The 17,199-nt window shown below is 50.1% G+C and overlaps 1 protein-coding gene across 12 annotated transcripts in view; it reads left to right on the top strand.

Moving 5' to 3' along the window:
• The window catches only part of Ksr1 (kinase suppressor of ras 1), a 135,976-nt gene that overhangs the window by 75,409 nt on the left and 43,368 nt on the right, over positions 1–17,199 (top strand). For 9 of the 12 annotated variants that reach the window (XM_013118366.3, XM_013118364.3, XM_013118368.3 and 6 more), the window contains exon 2: positions 1,859–1,999. The exons of 1 other annotated variant lie outside the window; for it this stretch is intronic. In XM_013118366.3, coding sequence (XP_012973820.1) covers positions 1,859–1,999 — 141 coding nt within the window. Of the gene's footprint in view, positions 1–1,858; positions 2,000–14,640; positions 14,904–17,199 lie in introns of those variants that run through there. 2 more of the 12 variants (XM_021231144.2, XM_021231145.2) reach the window with 2 other exon arrangements.

Raw genomic sequence — 17,199 nt, 5'->3', positions numbered from 1 at the left:
AAAAAATTTGGTCTATGTGTTGTGAATGTGTTCAAGTGTGTATATGTGGCCATGTGAAGTCGGGGTATTACTGAGTTCACCAGACTCAAGATAAATGATAAATAGGTGTTTTATTGGGGAACAACTTACGAAGATAATAGTAAGGAACCACAGCAGCATTCCTGCTCCAGAAGATTCAGTCTCTGCCCTTCCAAAGCTTTCCAAGACAAGAGAGAGTGCATCCCCCTCCCCCCCCCCCCCGCTTCCTGAAGCCATGCCCAAAGGGGTGGAGCCACTAACACAAATTCATGGCAAAGGGGAGATGCTACTACAGGCATGTGTATGTATGCATTCATGTGTATGTATGTGGGCACATGTGTGTATGTGTTCATGTGGGTTTGTACATGTGGAAGAGTTGATATCAGATATTTTCTTTAATTGTTCTCTATCTTAAAAAAAAGATTTATTTACTCTCTGTAGAGTGTGTGTATGCACCTACACACACACACTCACACATGTGGAAGCATATACTCCATAACACACACATGAAGGTCAAAGGATGAGTTGGTCCCCTTCTTCCTTTGTGTGGAATCCAGAGGTCAAACTTGGTTAGTTTATCAGTCTTGGTGACAAAAATGCTTTTAGCTGCTGAGCCATCTGGCTGACCGATATTTACTGGTCTTTAGGATGTATGTTAACAAGATAACAAATGTCATCAGACTCTGAGAAACATGCTGAGATCTTTACAGGTGATGGGAAAGGGTTGTATTACCTAGGCCGTCAACCCCTTCAGACCTGAGTGTTTCTGAGTGACAGGGTCTGGCTTTTAGGTGATGCTTGCCTTTTGGGGACACTGAGAGTTACAATAGGACCAGAGCCTGGCCTCAGATATTCTCATAGGCAGTGGATACCACAGACATAGCCAAACCAGGTAGCCGCTCTCCTTGGCTCCCTGAATGGTGCCATACTCCTGTCCGTTGGAGCCTGCTGGGTAGCCTCAGCTGGAGCCTCCTTTTCAAGCTTGAAGCTTGTCTGAGCTGTGCCTGCCTTGTGTGTCTTCCTCTGCCCTTGTGTCCCTCAGTGCTGGTTTGGTTCCTCAGAGCTCTGTGCTTGACCTGGGTCAGTCCGTCCTTGTTCAAACTTATCTTGCTTGAGTCTTTTGAAAACTTTGGACATTCTTCCATTGGGTCTGGAATTTGCCAACATTCTTGGAGTGTATATTCCCCAATAATCTGTGCCAAGAGCTGTTACCAACACTGTCCCCACTCCACTGTCCCTAGAAAGTTGGGTACTTTCTGTATAGTAATGAGCTGGCTGTCTCTTCAACTCTCTGAGGGGGCATCTCTTTTTATCATCAGTGTGTGTGTGTGTGTGTGTGTGTGTGTGTGTGTGTGTGTGTGTGTTGGAGGGGAGGATAAGTAACTTGCCCAGCATCACAGAGCCAGGGGAGAACTTCTGCCCCAATCCAGGCTGTCTGAATCACAGCTGGAAGGTTGCCCCGTGTTTGCAAGCCTCCCCTCTTTCCTTGTTATCAATTATCTGTATTTGTGCACCAAGCAGGAAGGCTGCCTTCTGTTTAGCTGGCTGTTGTTCTGAACAGTTGTGACCTTTATTATTGAGGACCTAGTTTTGAAGGCAGTGTAGTTGGCCAGCCTCAGTGAATATGTGGTCTCCGTGCTTGCAAATAGACCATCCAAATTCCTCTCCCCATTTGTAGCCTTTCTGCACCATGAATGACAGCAAGGGTTTTCCCTGCCCCCTGCTGGTTCCTGTTCTCAGCACATCCCCAGTATCTGCCTGAACTCTCCAGATGGCACGTGGCTGCCACATGCTTGTGTTACCCATAAAGGTAACCTTTTATTTTCTGGACTTCCCACAGGCAAAGCTGGTGCGGTACATCTGCAAGCAGAGGCAGTGTAAACTGAGTGTGACCCCCAGCGACAGGACTGCCGAGCTCAACAGCTACCCACGCTTCAGTGACTGGCTGTATATCTTCAACGTGAGGCCTGAGGTGGTGCAGGTATGCAGCAGGACCCAGACAAGAGGGGACACATCCAAACCTGAGAATGAGGTTCACATGGCTAAGATATAGGGGCCACATGCTCTGCTCTTGGGAGAGGGAGAGGACAGTGTAGGGTTTGGGGAATTCCCACAGCAGCATCCAGTAGGAGCCCAGGGTACCTGTGGCCACAGCAAGTGCCCCAGATGCCATTGCCTCATAATCTGGGACAGCCTGACCACACTGGTCTTTCATCTGATCACATGGCAAGGACCTTCTTTTCTGGAATCCTTGGCTCTATGACAGACATTGTGTTTAACACTGACACAGTAACCTTGGGGCTTGAGAGATGGCTCAGAGTAGTTATTGCTCTTGCAGAGGACCTGGGTTCAGTACCAGGACCCAGTACCCAGAGTGGCTTACAACCATCGAGGGGATCAATGCCCTCTTCTGGCCTGTACACGAGGTATACACACACGCATGCAAACAAAACACTCATCCACATAATAAAGGAAAGTGAAATTGTTATCTTACTCTGCTCAGAGTCCTATAAAGAGGGTTTTGCCCTTATATTGTCTTACATTCAGGGACACACAGCTGGCAAGTGGCAGCCAGGGGATTGGGAAACAAGAGTCCAGGTTCAGCTTACTCTCCCCACTGCTGAGCTGCCTTGTCTTTCTTCTTCAGTCCACCTCTCCATACACCCATCCTACCCAGCCACAACTGATCACTTAACCAGCCAGTATGCTTGAGTGTATCAGGACACAGGGCAGCACCCACAGAGCTACCATAAGCGACCGTGTGGAAGCTGTGCTTAAAATCTACGCCTGTTCTAAAATGTAAAAGACTGATGCTCGCTAGTGCTCAAAGTTGAATCCATTCTGCTCAAACACTCAGGAAAACAAAGGACAGGGAAGAATGTCATGCAGATCCCTGCCACTCAGGAGCAAAGCAAAACAAAACAACTCTTTGACATTTTGATCCTTTCCCCCAATGTGAAAATCTTTATAACATTTTTAGGGAGTCAGGACCAGCCGGCCAGGCAGGGAGTCGCTGGTCTCATGTGACTCTAACTGTTCCTTTAGAGATGAGAGCTGTAATCTGAAGCCTGGGTACCAAAGAAAGTATACAGTTACCTTGTGAGTGACATTTACTGTCTGCCACATGTTGAAGGAACAGTCTTTTTTAGACATATGAGGATTTATAACATTACTGAAATTAATCTCCTCTGTCATTGGGTGTGGTTGACTGGTTGGTTGACTGGTTGGTTGGTTGGTTGAAGACAGGGTCTTGCTATATCTCAGGCTGGCCTGGAACCCTGTACCTTCTGCCTCTCCCTCCCAAATGCTGGATTATAGGTAGGTATTGCCCTGCTCCTGCTTGGCTGGTTTGTTTTTTTGTTTTTGTTTTTTGTTTGTGTGTGTGTGTGTGTGTGTGTTGATTTTGGTTTTTGTCTTTTTTCAAGGTGACTGCTTAGATTGCAATGTAAGTGTGCTACTGCTACTCTCTGGTACTCCTGTGGGACAGCACCCGTTGGGACTCTCTAGAGTAATCTTATGTTTTGCTGTCATCATTTGACTGTTAACTCAGTGTGTTTTTCTCATGTTTCCACACTTTTGTGTCTTATTTATTGTTTCTTTATTACTGTTTTATAGAGTGGGTGTGGTAAGTTATCAGACACAGGTGAATTCCAATCATTGGTTATTAGATGTAAAAGTAACCAGTACTATTGTGTCAGTCTTTGTAAATACTTGCTAATTTTCCCTAGGAGACATTTCTGAATGGAAAATGGCTCCAACATAAAATGTGCCTGTCCTATCACAGGGCTGGGGAGTGAGTGTCTCCCAGCTTGGCTGGCCTCAGTTACCCTCATGTGCAGTGCGGTCCACATCATAGGCAGAAAGGGTGGGCTGGAATCAGAGCAAGGGAAACTGCTTTGTGCAGCAAGCTCCTTGAATGTTAACAGTTGCACTCCCACACACACGTGGGCGCACACCACACACACAGAGTGTAATGAGCTGCAGCCTCCGTCTATCTCCTCGCCTACCTTCCTGCTCATCAGTCTTCTGCCGTACAGGAAGGAGGTTGGACATGCAATTTGGGCACAGATCTAAGTACATAGACTTGGCGATTATGCAGAAGCAAGTCGCATCCCCCCACCCCCGGCCCTGACACACACACATACATACTGCCACCATCATCAGAGTTTCACTGTGTCTCCTCCATCCCTAGGATCTATGTCAGTACCTCCAGCTGAGGACACAGCAGTCCAGGCGTGGTCATAGAGCTAGTGACAAGGACAAACGCGTGCATGGTTCAAGTCCAGCGTGCTAAACTCCAGAGTGTGGCCTTTCAGCCCTTTTGTTCTCTAAAGATATACTTGGCAGCTGGTCTTATGCCCCAAAGAGCTTCTCTGCAAAAAAAAAGCCAAAAAACTTGGGAGACTCTATCTTTGGGAGGACCCCAGCGTGCCCAGGGCAGTGGGTGGTAATGTGCAGTGTCGCTGCAGCTGCTGCTGTGGCCCCTGGAGAGCTGTATGATGGCAGCCGGGTTAGAGACCTCCCAGCCAGGCCAAGTTGTAGCAGGTGCTCAGTGACTCAGCAGAGCTGAGTGCTCGGTAAGCAGAGAACTCCTCTGGATCCAAAGAACAGTAGGCAACAGGACCCCAAGGCCAAGTGGATGATGGGAGCCCAGATGTCCCTGGGATGGAGAGTTCTGGAGAACAGAAGTTGAGGGTGAGAGAACAGGAGCATTGCCTGCTGCCCATAAACTCTTACCTGGAGGCGTTTGTACCTGAGAAGCAGCTGCTCAAGTAGAGATGGTGTCCTGTCCATTTGCGCGTGTGGATAGATACGTCTCTTACCTTAGTGTCTTGTTGGACCATAGTTAGGATCCCCCCTTTCCATCCATTCTGTGGGTGTTCTGAAGAAGTTACGTGTATCTTTGCATATCCACTCTATCATAGAAACCACGGATCCCAATCCTTCCCAGCCTTTCCCCCTGCAGGAGGCCTAGGCCTTTAATGAAGTAGCATGCCTCTTACTGTGCCAGATTGTCCCTGGGCCATGAACACTGAAGGTTAAGTGGCATAAGCTCCCTGACCTGTTTGCCCTGGTTCCTTAACCCACCTACTGTTAAGGAAGCTGACAAGTCCCCCAAGGGTCAGCAGGACAACTTGACTCCCTTGAATGGAGAGGAGTACAGAGGTCCTGCTGATGCCCTCATAAGATAGCTGCCACTTCAGCATCCCAGCCTGCCACAGGATGTCTCTGTGGCAATATAGGTCCTTCTAAAGAGACCCCCTCTGCTGGACCCTGACATGTGACCTGGAGAGAGTCTCCTATGACAGATGAGGACTGCAGAACACAGCTCCCTAAAGAAACAGTCCCCAGGGCACGAGAGCATGCGCTTTGGACAGGGTCAGTCCAGGAAGCTGTGGCATCTGCCCCTTGCCCTGGACAGGAAGTCCACATTCTGTGGCCACCTGGCTGAATGCGCCCTCTGAAAGCCCCTGGGCACTGCTCCTGGAGCTGGTCTTCAGTGGGAACAGGGCAGCCTTGAGTACTGTTGCCACGGATGTGTAGATGTGAGGACACCCAGAGCCTGAGGTATTGTGGGTGTCCTGAGGGCCTCTCTACCTTTGCCTCCTACATATCCCCGAGACCGTCACTTTCATCCCTCTGGACCCGTTTACCCACATGAGAAATGGTTTAGACAGTTTTCTCAGCCCTTTCCTCCTCAGACAGGTGCTGCCTCCTCCTCCTCCTCCTCTTCCTCCTCCTCCTCCTCCTCCTCCTCCTCCTCCTCCATTATTTCATGTGCATTGGTGTTCTGCCTGCACATATGTCTGTGTGAGGGTGCCAGATCCCCTGGAACTGGAGTTCTAGACAGTTGTGAGCTGCCATGTGGGTGCTGGGAATTGAACCCAGGCCCTCTGGAAGGGCAGCCAGTGTTCAAAACCCCTGAACCATCTCTCCAGCCCTCAGGCAGGTTCCTTTGAGAGACAGAGCAGTAGAGTTGTGTACTCTGAGGTGCTCTGGGGAGGCTGTATGGAACCATGCTTACCCCTCTCATTGAACCCTCCAGACAGGGATTGTGCTGCACCTCAGCTGTGTGTCTTCTCCAGTAACTCGAGTCCTTCAGAAAGGATTTCACAATGCTTTCCCAGTGGGCTCCTATGGAACATGTGTGCTGTGGTCAGAGCTAGAACTGCATGCACACACACACACACACACAGGCCCAAGCGTGTTTTCACCTCACAGGCCCAAGCCAGGCTTCTTCACTCATGGACTCCTATGGATCATCCTTGTGTGTTTTCACCCCTTTGTTTTTACTTACCCCATCCAAGAAGGGAACAAATAGACCCACGGCTACCAATAGTGGGTGCTGTTAAGCTGCTTTTCACACAACATAGCAGCAGAGGCCTAGACCTCGCTGTTCCTGTACTCTGAGATACCTCCTCGCCCCAGTCTTGTTCACAGTTGGCAGGTACCCTGGCCAGACCTCTCCGTGTGTGCTGCCGTCACTGAAACTGACAGTTCACATTTGTCCCCTTCCTGTCTTTTGTTTGCTATAATGGGATCGTGCAGTACGAATTCGGCATGATGTTAGTCTTATTCTCGCCTTTGTGTAAATCCAGAAAATCCACTTCATTCTTCTTTTACAGCACAATAGTGAGAGAATTCTTCAGGATGTCTGACAATGGGCTGGGGATGCAGCTCAGTGACAGAGTGCTGCTGCCTGGAGAGTGACCGTGGACATTTCCCAGCTGGCTGACAAAGCCCAAGGTGGCTAGCCTATTCTGTAGGAGCAGGGGCATGCTGGGGGGTAAAGCTGAAAAGGGAGACCCCCAGGCCCCCCAGGGATGACCTCCCCCAGAACCCCCCACCTCTCTCTAAGGGAAGACCTCCCCCAGTCTCTCTCTCTCTCTCTCTCTCTCTCTCTCTCTCTCTCTCTCTCTCTCTCTCTCTCTCTCTCTCTCTCTCTCTCTCTCTCTCACACACACACACACACACACACAAAATGAGTCTTTGGATTATATTCTCAGTACCAGAAGAGAAGAAGGAGGGAAGACAGACAGACAGACAGACAGACAGACGCATGAATCACATACGTGTGAAACTGGGTGAAGGCAGGCTCTCCTTTACAGCACAGTCTTCCTATGGTTGGCCAGCTGTCACTTCAGCCTTTTGCTGTGGGCTTGGACACTGTTTACGGTCACTTTCCGGGCAACAGTGCCTGGTAGGTGAAGAAAGAAGAATGTCAAACCAGGCCCACATGGTGGCACACACCCTTAATTTCCAGCATTCAGGAAGATGTGGTAGGAAGGTCGTGAGTTTGAGTCTAGCCTGACCTACATAGTTCGAAGGTAACCTGGGCAGCATAGCAAGATACTGTCTCAAGAAATTAGTTACTTAGTTGACATGGGTATGGAGTGGCAGCCACACTTCCAGGCTCCTGGTAAGCTGAGGTGACTGCACTTCTTTCTGTTTGTCCTTACCTGTCTTAGCTAGGATGGCTGTTGCGGTGGTGACGCACCATGACCAAAAGCAACTTGGGGAGGAAAGGGTTTCTCTGGCTTACACTTCCACGTCACTGTTCATCACTGAAGAAGTCAGGGAAGGAACCTGGCACAGAGGCCATGGAGGAGTGCTGCTTTCTGGCTTGCTCCTCATGGCTTGCTCAACCTGCTTTCCTATACATGCCCAGGACCACCAGCCCAAGGGTAGCACCGCCCACAGTGAGCTGGGCTCTCAGAGAGCCGGGCTCTCCCACATCAATCATGGATTAAGAAAATGGCGTACAGTCGTGCCTACAGCCCAAGCCTATGGGCGCCTTTTCTCAATTGAGGTTCCCTCCTCTCCGATGACTCTAGCTTGGGCCAAGGTAGCCAGCACATCACCTGAGTGGATCCCAGCCCTCCACAGCTGAGAGCTTGCCGTGGCTCTTCTTACCCGCAGTCTTGGCTTTCTCCTCTCTCCTCACAGCTGTGGCCACTCAGTGCAGACCTGAGGCAGGCTCAGTGGTGGGGTAGCCCAGGGAGCGATGTGTTAGATACACTGGCAACCTGAACTCTGCACGGTTCTGTCACAACTCCAGTTTTAAATTATGTGGATGCTGGGCTGTTTGTGCACGTGAGCTGTGCAGGTCTTGGGTCTGCCCAAGAGGGCCTGTGCCAAGAGCTTGGATGCTCTGACACTCTTTGCTCCATGAGCTCCAGGCTTGGGTGAAACACAAATTGAGAGCTGACCTGAGGCACCTGTGATGGAAGCCAGCATGGCACGTGTGAGGCCAGCACAGACTCTTTCTAGACAGTCAAGGAAATATCATACTGGGGGAGGCATCAGACAATACTGGCCCCTAACTAGGGCAGGAAGAGCACCCAGACAAGAGGACAGTATCTGTGGGGACCCTGTGGCTGGAAAAGTCAGAGCTATGCTCATAGGCTGCACTGGAGAGAGATCTGGGAGGAGGCTGGTGAGGAAACTGGACCAGTTCGGTGACTCTGCATGTGTGGAGCGCTGAGCGTGGGCTTGTCTTAAGGCGGATAATTGAAGCGTGTGAGAGAGCAAGGGAAGAAGGTTGAATATTGGAATTGTGTTAAAGAAAATAGAGCTCCCACTGGTTAGCAGGCAGATTTCACCACGGCCTTGCCAGAGAGAAGCAAGGGAGAAAGCAGCAACCTGCCTGGGGGCCCTCCTGCCTGGAAAGTGGAAGTACAGGGATGGGAAAGGACCTGGAGACAAGTTCAGTGGCAAGGCCCCTCCCTCTGGCCCCCACACTGACCGTTTCCAGCCACCCCTGCCCCACAGGTTAAATATAAACATCACAACTTTGGTTTCTGGCTGTGACTGGGGAAATGATTTCAGAGCCTGCTGGCCAGGAGCCATTTTTTTCCCTCTTCAGCAATTTCCCTGTTGGAAGTTGTTGAAGGAAGTGGGAAGGGCCGGTGCTGTGTGGAACCTGGGATCCAGCACAGAACCTCACCGTATGTCTGTCCCGCATAAGCTCTTAGGGCTGGCCCTTCTGCACTGATGTTGTCCGTGGGTCTGGTAAAGGGCTTTGTGTTGTGGGCCAGATAGGCAGGGTTCTCTTCTCCCTTTCTTCTGTCCTCCCAGCTCTAGGTCAGAAGAGGCCTCTGGGCATGAGTACCTGACCACTGCCACCATCTTGACCTCTCTCTGACTGGGAGTGGCTGTGCCGGTGTGTGGCTCCAAAGATAGGAGGGTTCTCTAAGAAACAAACAAAAAACAAAACAAAACAAAAATCACATAGGCATTTGGCCCCTGAGGTACAGATCAACAGAATGAGGCCTGGCTCTTTGCTCTCCAGTAACTGGGAGCCTTCCCAGGAAGCAGTTAGTTCTACCACACTGCCTTGAGGAGAGATCTGTACAGGAATGCCTGCCCCAGTTGCTTGCACCAGAGGAAGTGAGATTGTTATGTTGGATGACAGGTCTCAGTGTGGATACCGGATCTTGGAAACAGCTTTGTACACAGGACCAGGAGAGGTCCAATGGTGGACCAGCATGCTTCTGTCTGTCACGTCCAATCAGAGAGGAGCTGAAGTTGGCATGTGGGAGGGAAGATGCAAATGACAGCTTAGTGTTGTGTAGGGGAGTGTGTGACACTCGCACACCATGCATGCGTGTCACAAACATGCACATACACGATCCTGTTTAATATTTATGCCTGGGGAAGGGGAAAGGGCCCTCATTTTGAGGCTTAGCAAACTGAAGCTCAGAGAAATTGGGTGACTTGTCGGAATTGTGCACTGACTTAGCTGATGGCAAAGTCAGGATTCAAACTCAGCTTATTGTGATCCAAAGCCCACCACAGGCCCCGGAACGGCCCAGTTCCGTGTTGCTGCCTGTGGTGGTGTGACAGAGTTGCCTTCCTTTCTCTCACATCCCTCCCTCCTTTGCTGCCCTCTCCACACCTTCTTCTTTCTCTTCTTTGTGTCCATTCATTACATCATCACCAGTCATTTAGTCTTTGCTAGGTACCCAAATTAATTATCTTGGGGTTCATTGATGAATAAGATAGTGTACTCTGAGGGCTTAGAGCTAGAGAATGCACTGGTTACAAATAGCCATAATGTAAATTGAGTGACCGAGGGCCACAGATCCCAAGTGGAGGGGTGTACGTCACTCTTTCACTAGTTAATTCTCTCTCTCGGTGAGCGTGTGCTTAGCCGTGGTTGCACACTGGGTGCCATTCTAGGTATATTGCCACGTTCCAGTTGGAGTAATGCATTTTTTTCTGGTCCTGGACTGAGGCATCTTTTAAGCTTCTAGGACAGGGGTGCCACTGGGCTTCGGCAGTCTGTAAAGAGTCACGGGTGAGAGTGTACCTTATAAGCCTGTATTGTGCAGTGCTTTGGACTGTGAGCCCATCTCCTAGCTCTTTGGGGTTCTAGGTTATTGTGTGCAGTCCAAAGTGACCAAAATGGAGCCATGAGGACCAGGATCTGGCTGCTTCAATCATGGCTCTGTCCCCAGTGTATACACGCTGGCATGCTTTCTGAAGGCTTGAGTTCAAATATCATCCAAAGCTCTTCTGCCCCTTGGGCTGAGATGTCATAGGAGTTCTGTCATCTGAACCAGTGAAGGTCGTGCCAGCGGCATCTGAGGAGGCCTTGATTTTGCCAGTCATCATAGCAGCTGCTTCTAGGCTGTTGTGTCTGTTGGTTCCACACTGCACTTGAACAACAGCACATGCCTGTGGCCTGTGGTGTTAGAGCAGTGCATACTGAGCCCCTGCTGGACACTGCTAACTTCCAAGTGGCTGGCTTGCATGTGTGCTCCCTCCTTCTCCAGAAGGGTCATCATGAAGACAGAATTGCTCTAAAAGAGAATTGATGAACCAGATTGCACAGGGCAATGTTTGTGTCGATGCTGCCCTGCTTCAGTTATCATAAAGCAAAATGTCTTCCTTTGATACCTTTTGTGTATGTGTAGAATATACACTCAGGTGTGTGCACATGTATATATAGAATGTGTACTTGTATGTACACAGGTATGTGTATGTGTGGAAGCCAGAGGATGTGTTGGGTGTCCCTCTCTACCACTCTTCACTTTATTCCTTAGAAACAGGGTCTCTCACTGAACTGGGAACTTGGCTGGTGACCCGAAGTCCCCAATGATTATCCTATCTCTGCCCCAACAGTACTAGGGTTCCTGGTATGCATGTAGCCACACTCAGTCTTTTATGTGGGTTCTGAGGATTTGAACTCAGGTTCTCATCCTTGTACAAACTCTCCTAACCATCTGTCTTTAGCCTGTCACACTTCTTTTTAACAACTAGCAGCAGGTAAGTTCTAGGGTCCCTTGCTCCCAAAAGATTAGCCAACTTTGAGCAGGCAGCGTACTTGGAAAGGAAGATTGTCGAGAGTGTGACCTCTGAGTAGAAGATCTGAGGCCTGCTCAGGGAGGCAGACAGAATCTTGAGTTGCCATCTGCCAACTGTGTGCTTGGACAAGTCCCTTACTTTCTGCACCTGTCTTCTCCTCGGCTACTTGCTCTAGCTGGAAGTGTGGAGTCGTGTCTGGTACCTTCCTCCTCAACCCCCACACTCAGTCAGTTTGCAGCTCCCACTGGCTCTGTTTCCAGGCATGTCCCAGACCCATCTGTGTCTTTCCCATTGACGGAACACCTCCGTCACTCCTGTATCCACGTTTGCCCTCCCTTCCCTTCATTTCTCTTGAGCCCGGCATGGTTTTGCACATGCAGAAATCTGGCTTTTCTGAGTTCTGTCCTTCATCGATACCTGGTCACACTCAGCATAAAATCCGGCCTGTCGCCATTCCCTTCAAGACCCTGAAGTATTCGGTGTCTGTCTCCTGCCACACCCCCCGCCCCTTCTCCCTCTGCCGGGCATTGGAACAAGGCAGGCTACTTCCTGTGGCAGTTCATTTCTTCTGCCCCGGTGGTTTCTTGTCCTCAGCCCAGTGGCTCCCCTTCCTCTGCAGGGCCCTCGTGAAGGTGCCCTGTCTAAATCAGGTGCCCCTCACGCCCACTTCAATCTCACGCAGCACTGTCTCTTTTCTAGCGCTTACAAATTTCAGTTACATGGTTTAGTTTGTTTTGAATTTGTTCTTTATTTTTGTTCTTGCTGGGAAAGACTATATTGTGCTCACTCTCATATCTCCAGTGCTGAGTAAAGTTCCCAGCACGCACAGCTCTTTGTTGATTGGTTGAATGGAGGATTGCTAGACAGAAAAAGGGCAGGGTGTCGGGAACATAGTAAATCTTACCGAGTACAGCTGGTGTGTGCTCTCCCAGTAGTTGAGGCTTAAGTCCCCCTGCAGACTTAAGACACAAGCCTGGAGAGAAGTGTGCGTACAGAGACTGATTGTGTTAGGAAGGGCCTCCTGGATGAGCAGCCCTGTGTGGCAGGCTCGCAGGATGTGGGCAGCTCAGCCTTACTCCTTCCCACTGTCAAAAGGGCCACTTTTCTTGAAGCTGTATCTGCCAAACCTCAGGGAGGGCTCTGATTGGATCGGCTCTGGTCACATGGTCACATACTGTGACCAGTGACAAGTTAGGAAGATGAGAGCTGGGTCAAAGAGCCCAGCCTGGTGGAGGAGCCTGAAGGACCAAGGGCCACCGACATCCATAGGTTCCTGATCAGGATGTAGTGGTGCAGCTATTTTAGCTACTCAGGAAGCTGAGGCAGGAGTCTAGCAAATTCAAGTCTTGCCTGAGTGTCTCAAAATTTCAAAAGGAAAGAAGGCAGAGCTCCACCTAGTGATCGTCGGTATGTCACAGAGCGGGCAGGGGTGCCAGCATCAGGACAGAAGGCTGTGAGCACATCTTGGTGTGGTAACAATTACTGTTGTAGTTTTCATGGCATTTGTGCCATCTCCCATAGGAGAGCGTCACCTCAGGGTCATGTGACCATGAGCAGACCTCTGGTGCTTGAGGAGGAGCCATAGACCTCTGGCTCAGACTTGCCCTAGCAGGGCTTCTCAGCTCCCCTGTGGCTCTGCTGAAACAATGTTTCCAGAATATAATTGGCAAGGCAATTTTTTTGTTTATACTTTTGGTTTTTAATTAACATTTCTGTAAGAAAGTAATAAATGCTTATTTTATAAAAATACAGACAAGCAAATAAAACTGATCTATAATCACATTCAGAGATGATCATTGGTTCTTGGGTTTAAGCCCCCCTCACCCCTCCTCCAGGTTTTGTGATGGCATCTCATGATCCTAGGCTGGCCTTGAACTCACTGTAGCCAAGACTAGCCTTGATCTTGTGACCTTCATGCCTCCACACCCCAAGTACTAGGATTATAGGTTTCCACTACAATGCCCAGATTAGATTTTTCCCTGCTAGTCAGTGCTCATTCATGTGTTCGTGTACAAAATGTGTAAAGTCTAGGGAGTGATAATAGTTCTGTTTACTAGTGGTTGACCTCCTGGTCTTACTGCTCCTTGGAACAAGTGTGGTTGTTTCCTTCTGGGCAAACCTCTTTGTTATCTTCTTTTCTTTCAATGTTGTAGTTCACGTGTGAATTTAGGCTGTAATTATTTACCAAGGACTCCTATTGTTCTTGGGGTTGATGTGAGCTGTACCTAGCTGCCCCATCTGGTCCTCCTAGCCACTTCAAGAAAGCGTGCTGTGGTGCTCAGGGTGCAGCAAAGGCAGAAAAAATAAGTGGCATGTCACTTATGTGAGGCTGCTCAGCTAGAAAGTGGCAGAGCCAGGCATCCCCAGTAAGTCTGGGTACAAAACTGGGACTCGGAATTCTCTTTCTCGTCTTTGTTCTTTTCTCTCTCCGTTCTCATGGGTAGGTCCCCTCTAATGCCTGAGGTCTTTACTTTGTTTAGTGGTTTATAGTTTGTGCATGTGTTCATATGTACATGCTCGCACGTGTATGTGGAGGCCAGAAGTCAACATCCGTACCTTCCTCAATTGCTTGTCACCTTATTTTTTGAAACAGGGTCTCTCACTGAGTCTGGAACTTGCTGACTGTCTGGGCTGGCTGACCACCAAGCCTGAGGGATCTTCCAGTCTCCCCCGAGATTACAGATACCGGCCACCTCGCCTAGCTTCCTTTCAGTTCTAGGGATCTGAACTGGGCCTTTTGTCTATGTGGCAAACACTCTACCACCTAATTCATCTCCCCAATACCCTTTATTTATCTTAAAAACTATTACTTAATTGCTTTAAAGAAGCATTCCCCAAATCTAACTGTAAGTGTTCATTATAAGAAAACTAGAAAATACAGAAAAACTTCAGAAAGAAAATGAAATCGCCTTGAGACACTGGCAGTCCACCCTGACTTCCTCCTCATTGTTATTTTGAGAGAGGAAGGGTCACTGGTCCTGAGGTCCTCACTTGTAGCCGTGTGACAGCTGCACACACTCTTTTGCCGCTGTCTTGCCTGCTGTCCAGGGCATGTTGTAACTCTTAAGGCTCTTATGTGCCCCAAATGTACCAGAGGCTAGAGGGGCTGGAGGGTAGCTGTAGTTCACGTGGAGGTGGGGAGTCCCCATAAGACTCACGGGAGGGGAGCGCTAACTGCTCCCTCCTGACTCAGTTCTTGCCTTTGGGAGGCAGGAAGGGAAGTAAGGCAGGGAGAACTGTCCCCACCCCCGCCGTGAAGCCATCCAGAGCCTGTGTGCCTGGAGCCCAGCACCTGCTCTGGGAAGTATGTGCTGACTCCCAGCTCCCAGGCACAAACTATTTTTGGCTACAGTGACTGTTTGCTAGTAATGAAAACAGAAACCCCTCTCCCTGCCGTGTTCTTCCAGGGGACAGTGCCCCGGGGGCCAGGGCTGCCTTGCTCAGGCCCCCTCACCATGCAGTGCCTGTGGAGCTGGGTAATGACAAAGGCTTCAAGGGATTCAGAGGCCGAGCCACCCCACTTGCTGAGGCGAGCCCAAGGCTCAAGCCAGCCTGCACCAGATGGGAGCTGTGAGGTAGGCAGGGGAGCACCTCTCCCTGAGTCCTCAGAACCTGTCCCTTTGGCTGGACTCTGAGTCTTCACTTTGCCAACTGACATCAAAAGAGTGTGTGTGCACTTTAAGGGAGGGGACTGTCATTTTATGTCCTCCCTTTCTTATGACATGAATGACTACAGCAGTTTCTTAGAAGCTAATTGTCCCCGTCTTTATAGTGAGGGGGTTGACTGCTATGCGGGACTGAGCCTGCTGTATCTATCCATGGGAGCTGGCCTGTGACTGCTATGAGGGACTGAGCCTGCCACTTAGTCATCTGGTCGGTCAGGACAGAGAAGCTGAGCCGTATGGAGACTGTAAGTGTGGAGAAATAGGGCCAAGGCCTAAACCCAGGCCCAGCAATTACTTGCCATGGCCCAAAATGGCTAACTGAATCATTCCAAGCCCCAGTTTTCATGGCTAGCAAGCGTCTATGCCTGGACCACTTACTGGGTGGTGGCAGAGCACATAATTGTTATTTTTGTGGGTAAACTGATTGGAAACTGGGTAAGAATCAGCAGGTCCTGGGCCCCTGTAGATCCTAGGCCTTGTCTCAGAAGCCAGGTGTTGGGTCTAGCTGGCACTTTGAGATTCCCGTCTTCCTGTTACAATGAAGAGTATGCCTGGCACCACAGTAGGGATGGATAGGGTGGGCAAGATTTGTTCCCTCCTGCCATCATCTGTGCTAGGAACTTGGCAGGTTCTAGAGTGCCATCCCAGGACTGATTGCTTTGGATTACACAGGTCTGTCATCCCACGAGTCCAGCATGTGTTTTGGCGCCACTTTGGCAGTTGTCTTTGGAGGTGAGGCTCAGGGCAGAGGTCAGGGACTTCCCCTCAGTTTCTGTGTTGTTGCACCAGCTCAGAAGATCTGGAAGGAATGGGGCCTTGACACCTGGTAGGGAGGGCTTGGGCTTGCTGGAGCAGAGAAAGCCCTGAGGGGTGAAGTTCTGAGTGTACTGTTGATGTGGTAGGCACAGCTATGTCAAGGACCCCAGAGCCTCAGGGTTCCCGGGAAGACGGGTCTCCACGGGGTGGGGTTCAAAGGAAAATGGCAAAGCCTTCCTTGAGGAATCAAGTGTGGGTGTTAACAGTGTGTTTAGAGAATGTCTACCGTATGCTTTCCTCCGTGTTTGCTGCCTTAAGGCTGTTCCACTCCAACCAAGATTAACTAGATGTGTGGTCTCCTTGATCCAACTGTACGCCATCAACCCTGCCTCTGCCTCCCTGTTGAGCCGTATGCAATGACACCGTCTCCCTGTTCAGCTCTCAGGAATAATCCCACTGAGCTTCCGGGGTGCTGCAGTCTCTCCTAAGAGCCTGGGCCACCCAACCCCGGTTTCCTGTCTGTGTCATCTCTTTCTTTTCTTCATTCTCCTGCAGTCCCCAGCTAGTGCTTGGAAATGGCATGGCTGCCATGGAAGCTGGGGACCTTTCTAAATCACAGCCTATACTGGTTTTGGTTCCTGTGGGGTGCAGGTAGCCAGGGCCTCTTCCCAGTGCTGTTGTTTGGATGATACAAGAAGCAGCTCCCTAGCTCCTGTATCCCACCCCTCCTTCTGTAAATTGGATACTGGGATAGATTATCTCTAAGGTCTCTTTGAAGTCTGACTCTGACTTTGGCAGGCGATGGGTTTCTCCTCATTTTCTTGGGTATCTGTTGGCTCCTTTCATGTCCTCAGAACCTGGTAACTATGGTGATAGCCCCCTGGCTCGGGTCCTAGCCATCCTCTCAGAAAGCTTTGTTGGGCTTTCTTAGCTTTGAGGCCCGGTGCTGCTGTGGGGCTGTTAGTGTTCAGTGGCCCTGGAAAACTACAGAGAAGGCTGCCTGCCCCAGGGTCTCCTGAGAGATCCCCAGCACCTCCTGTTTTTGGGCACCCTTGGCAAGCTCTGAAACAATGCAGCCCTTGTCTGTAGACAGAGAGTCTGCTTCTCAGGTCTCCAGCCCTGGGCTCCTGCCTACAACCTAATTCTTTCCCTGCTGAGACAGACAGACAAACTACTCGGACGACTAACCTCCCGCAGGTCACTGATGTGCTCTGCTAGAGGGGTCTGGGATTAGACTCCTGGTCCTGCAGGACTGAAGCTGGGGTCAGGCATGCAGCAGTGATACACTTGGGACACTGGGTACATTCTGGTGCCGCAGGATTCGCCACCTGTACTCAGAGCTCTTGTCCTGCAAACCCGGAGGAGGCAGATGTAGGTAGGAGGAGGGGGTGAATTGGGACTGGCTATTAATATGGGTCACTGGTAAACTGCTTGCTTAACGTGTGCAAGT

This window comes from Mesocricetus auratus, unplaced genomic scaffold (genome assembly GCF_017639785.1).
Source record: "Mesocricetus auratus isolate SY011 unplaced genomic scaffold, BCM_Maur_2.0 Super-Scaffold_100007, whole genome shotgun sequence".
Taxonomy (NCBI): Eukaryota; Metazoa; Chordata; class Mammalia; order Rodentia; family Cricetidae; genus Mesocricetus; species Mesocricetus auratus.
Note: the sequence above shows the minus strand (reverse complement) of the source record. Positions and strands in the feature narration are given on the sequence as shown.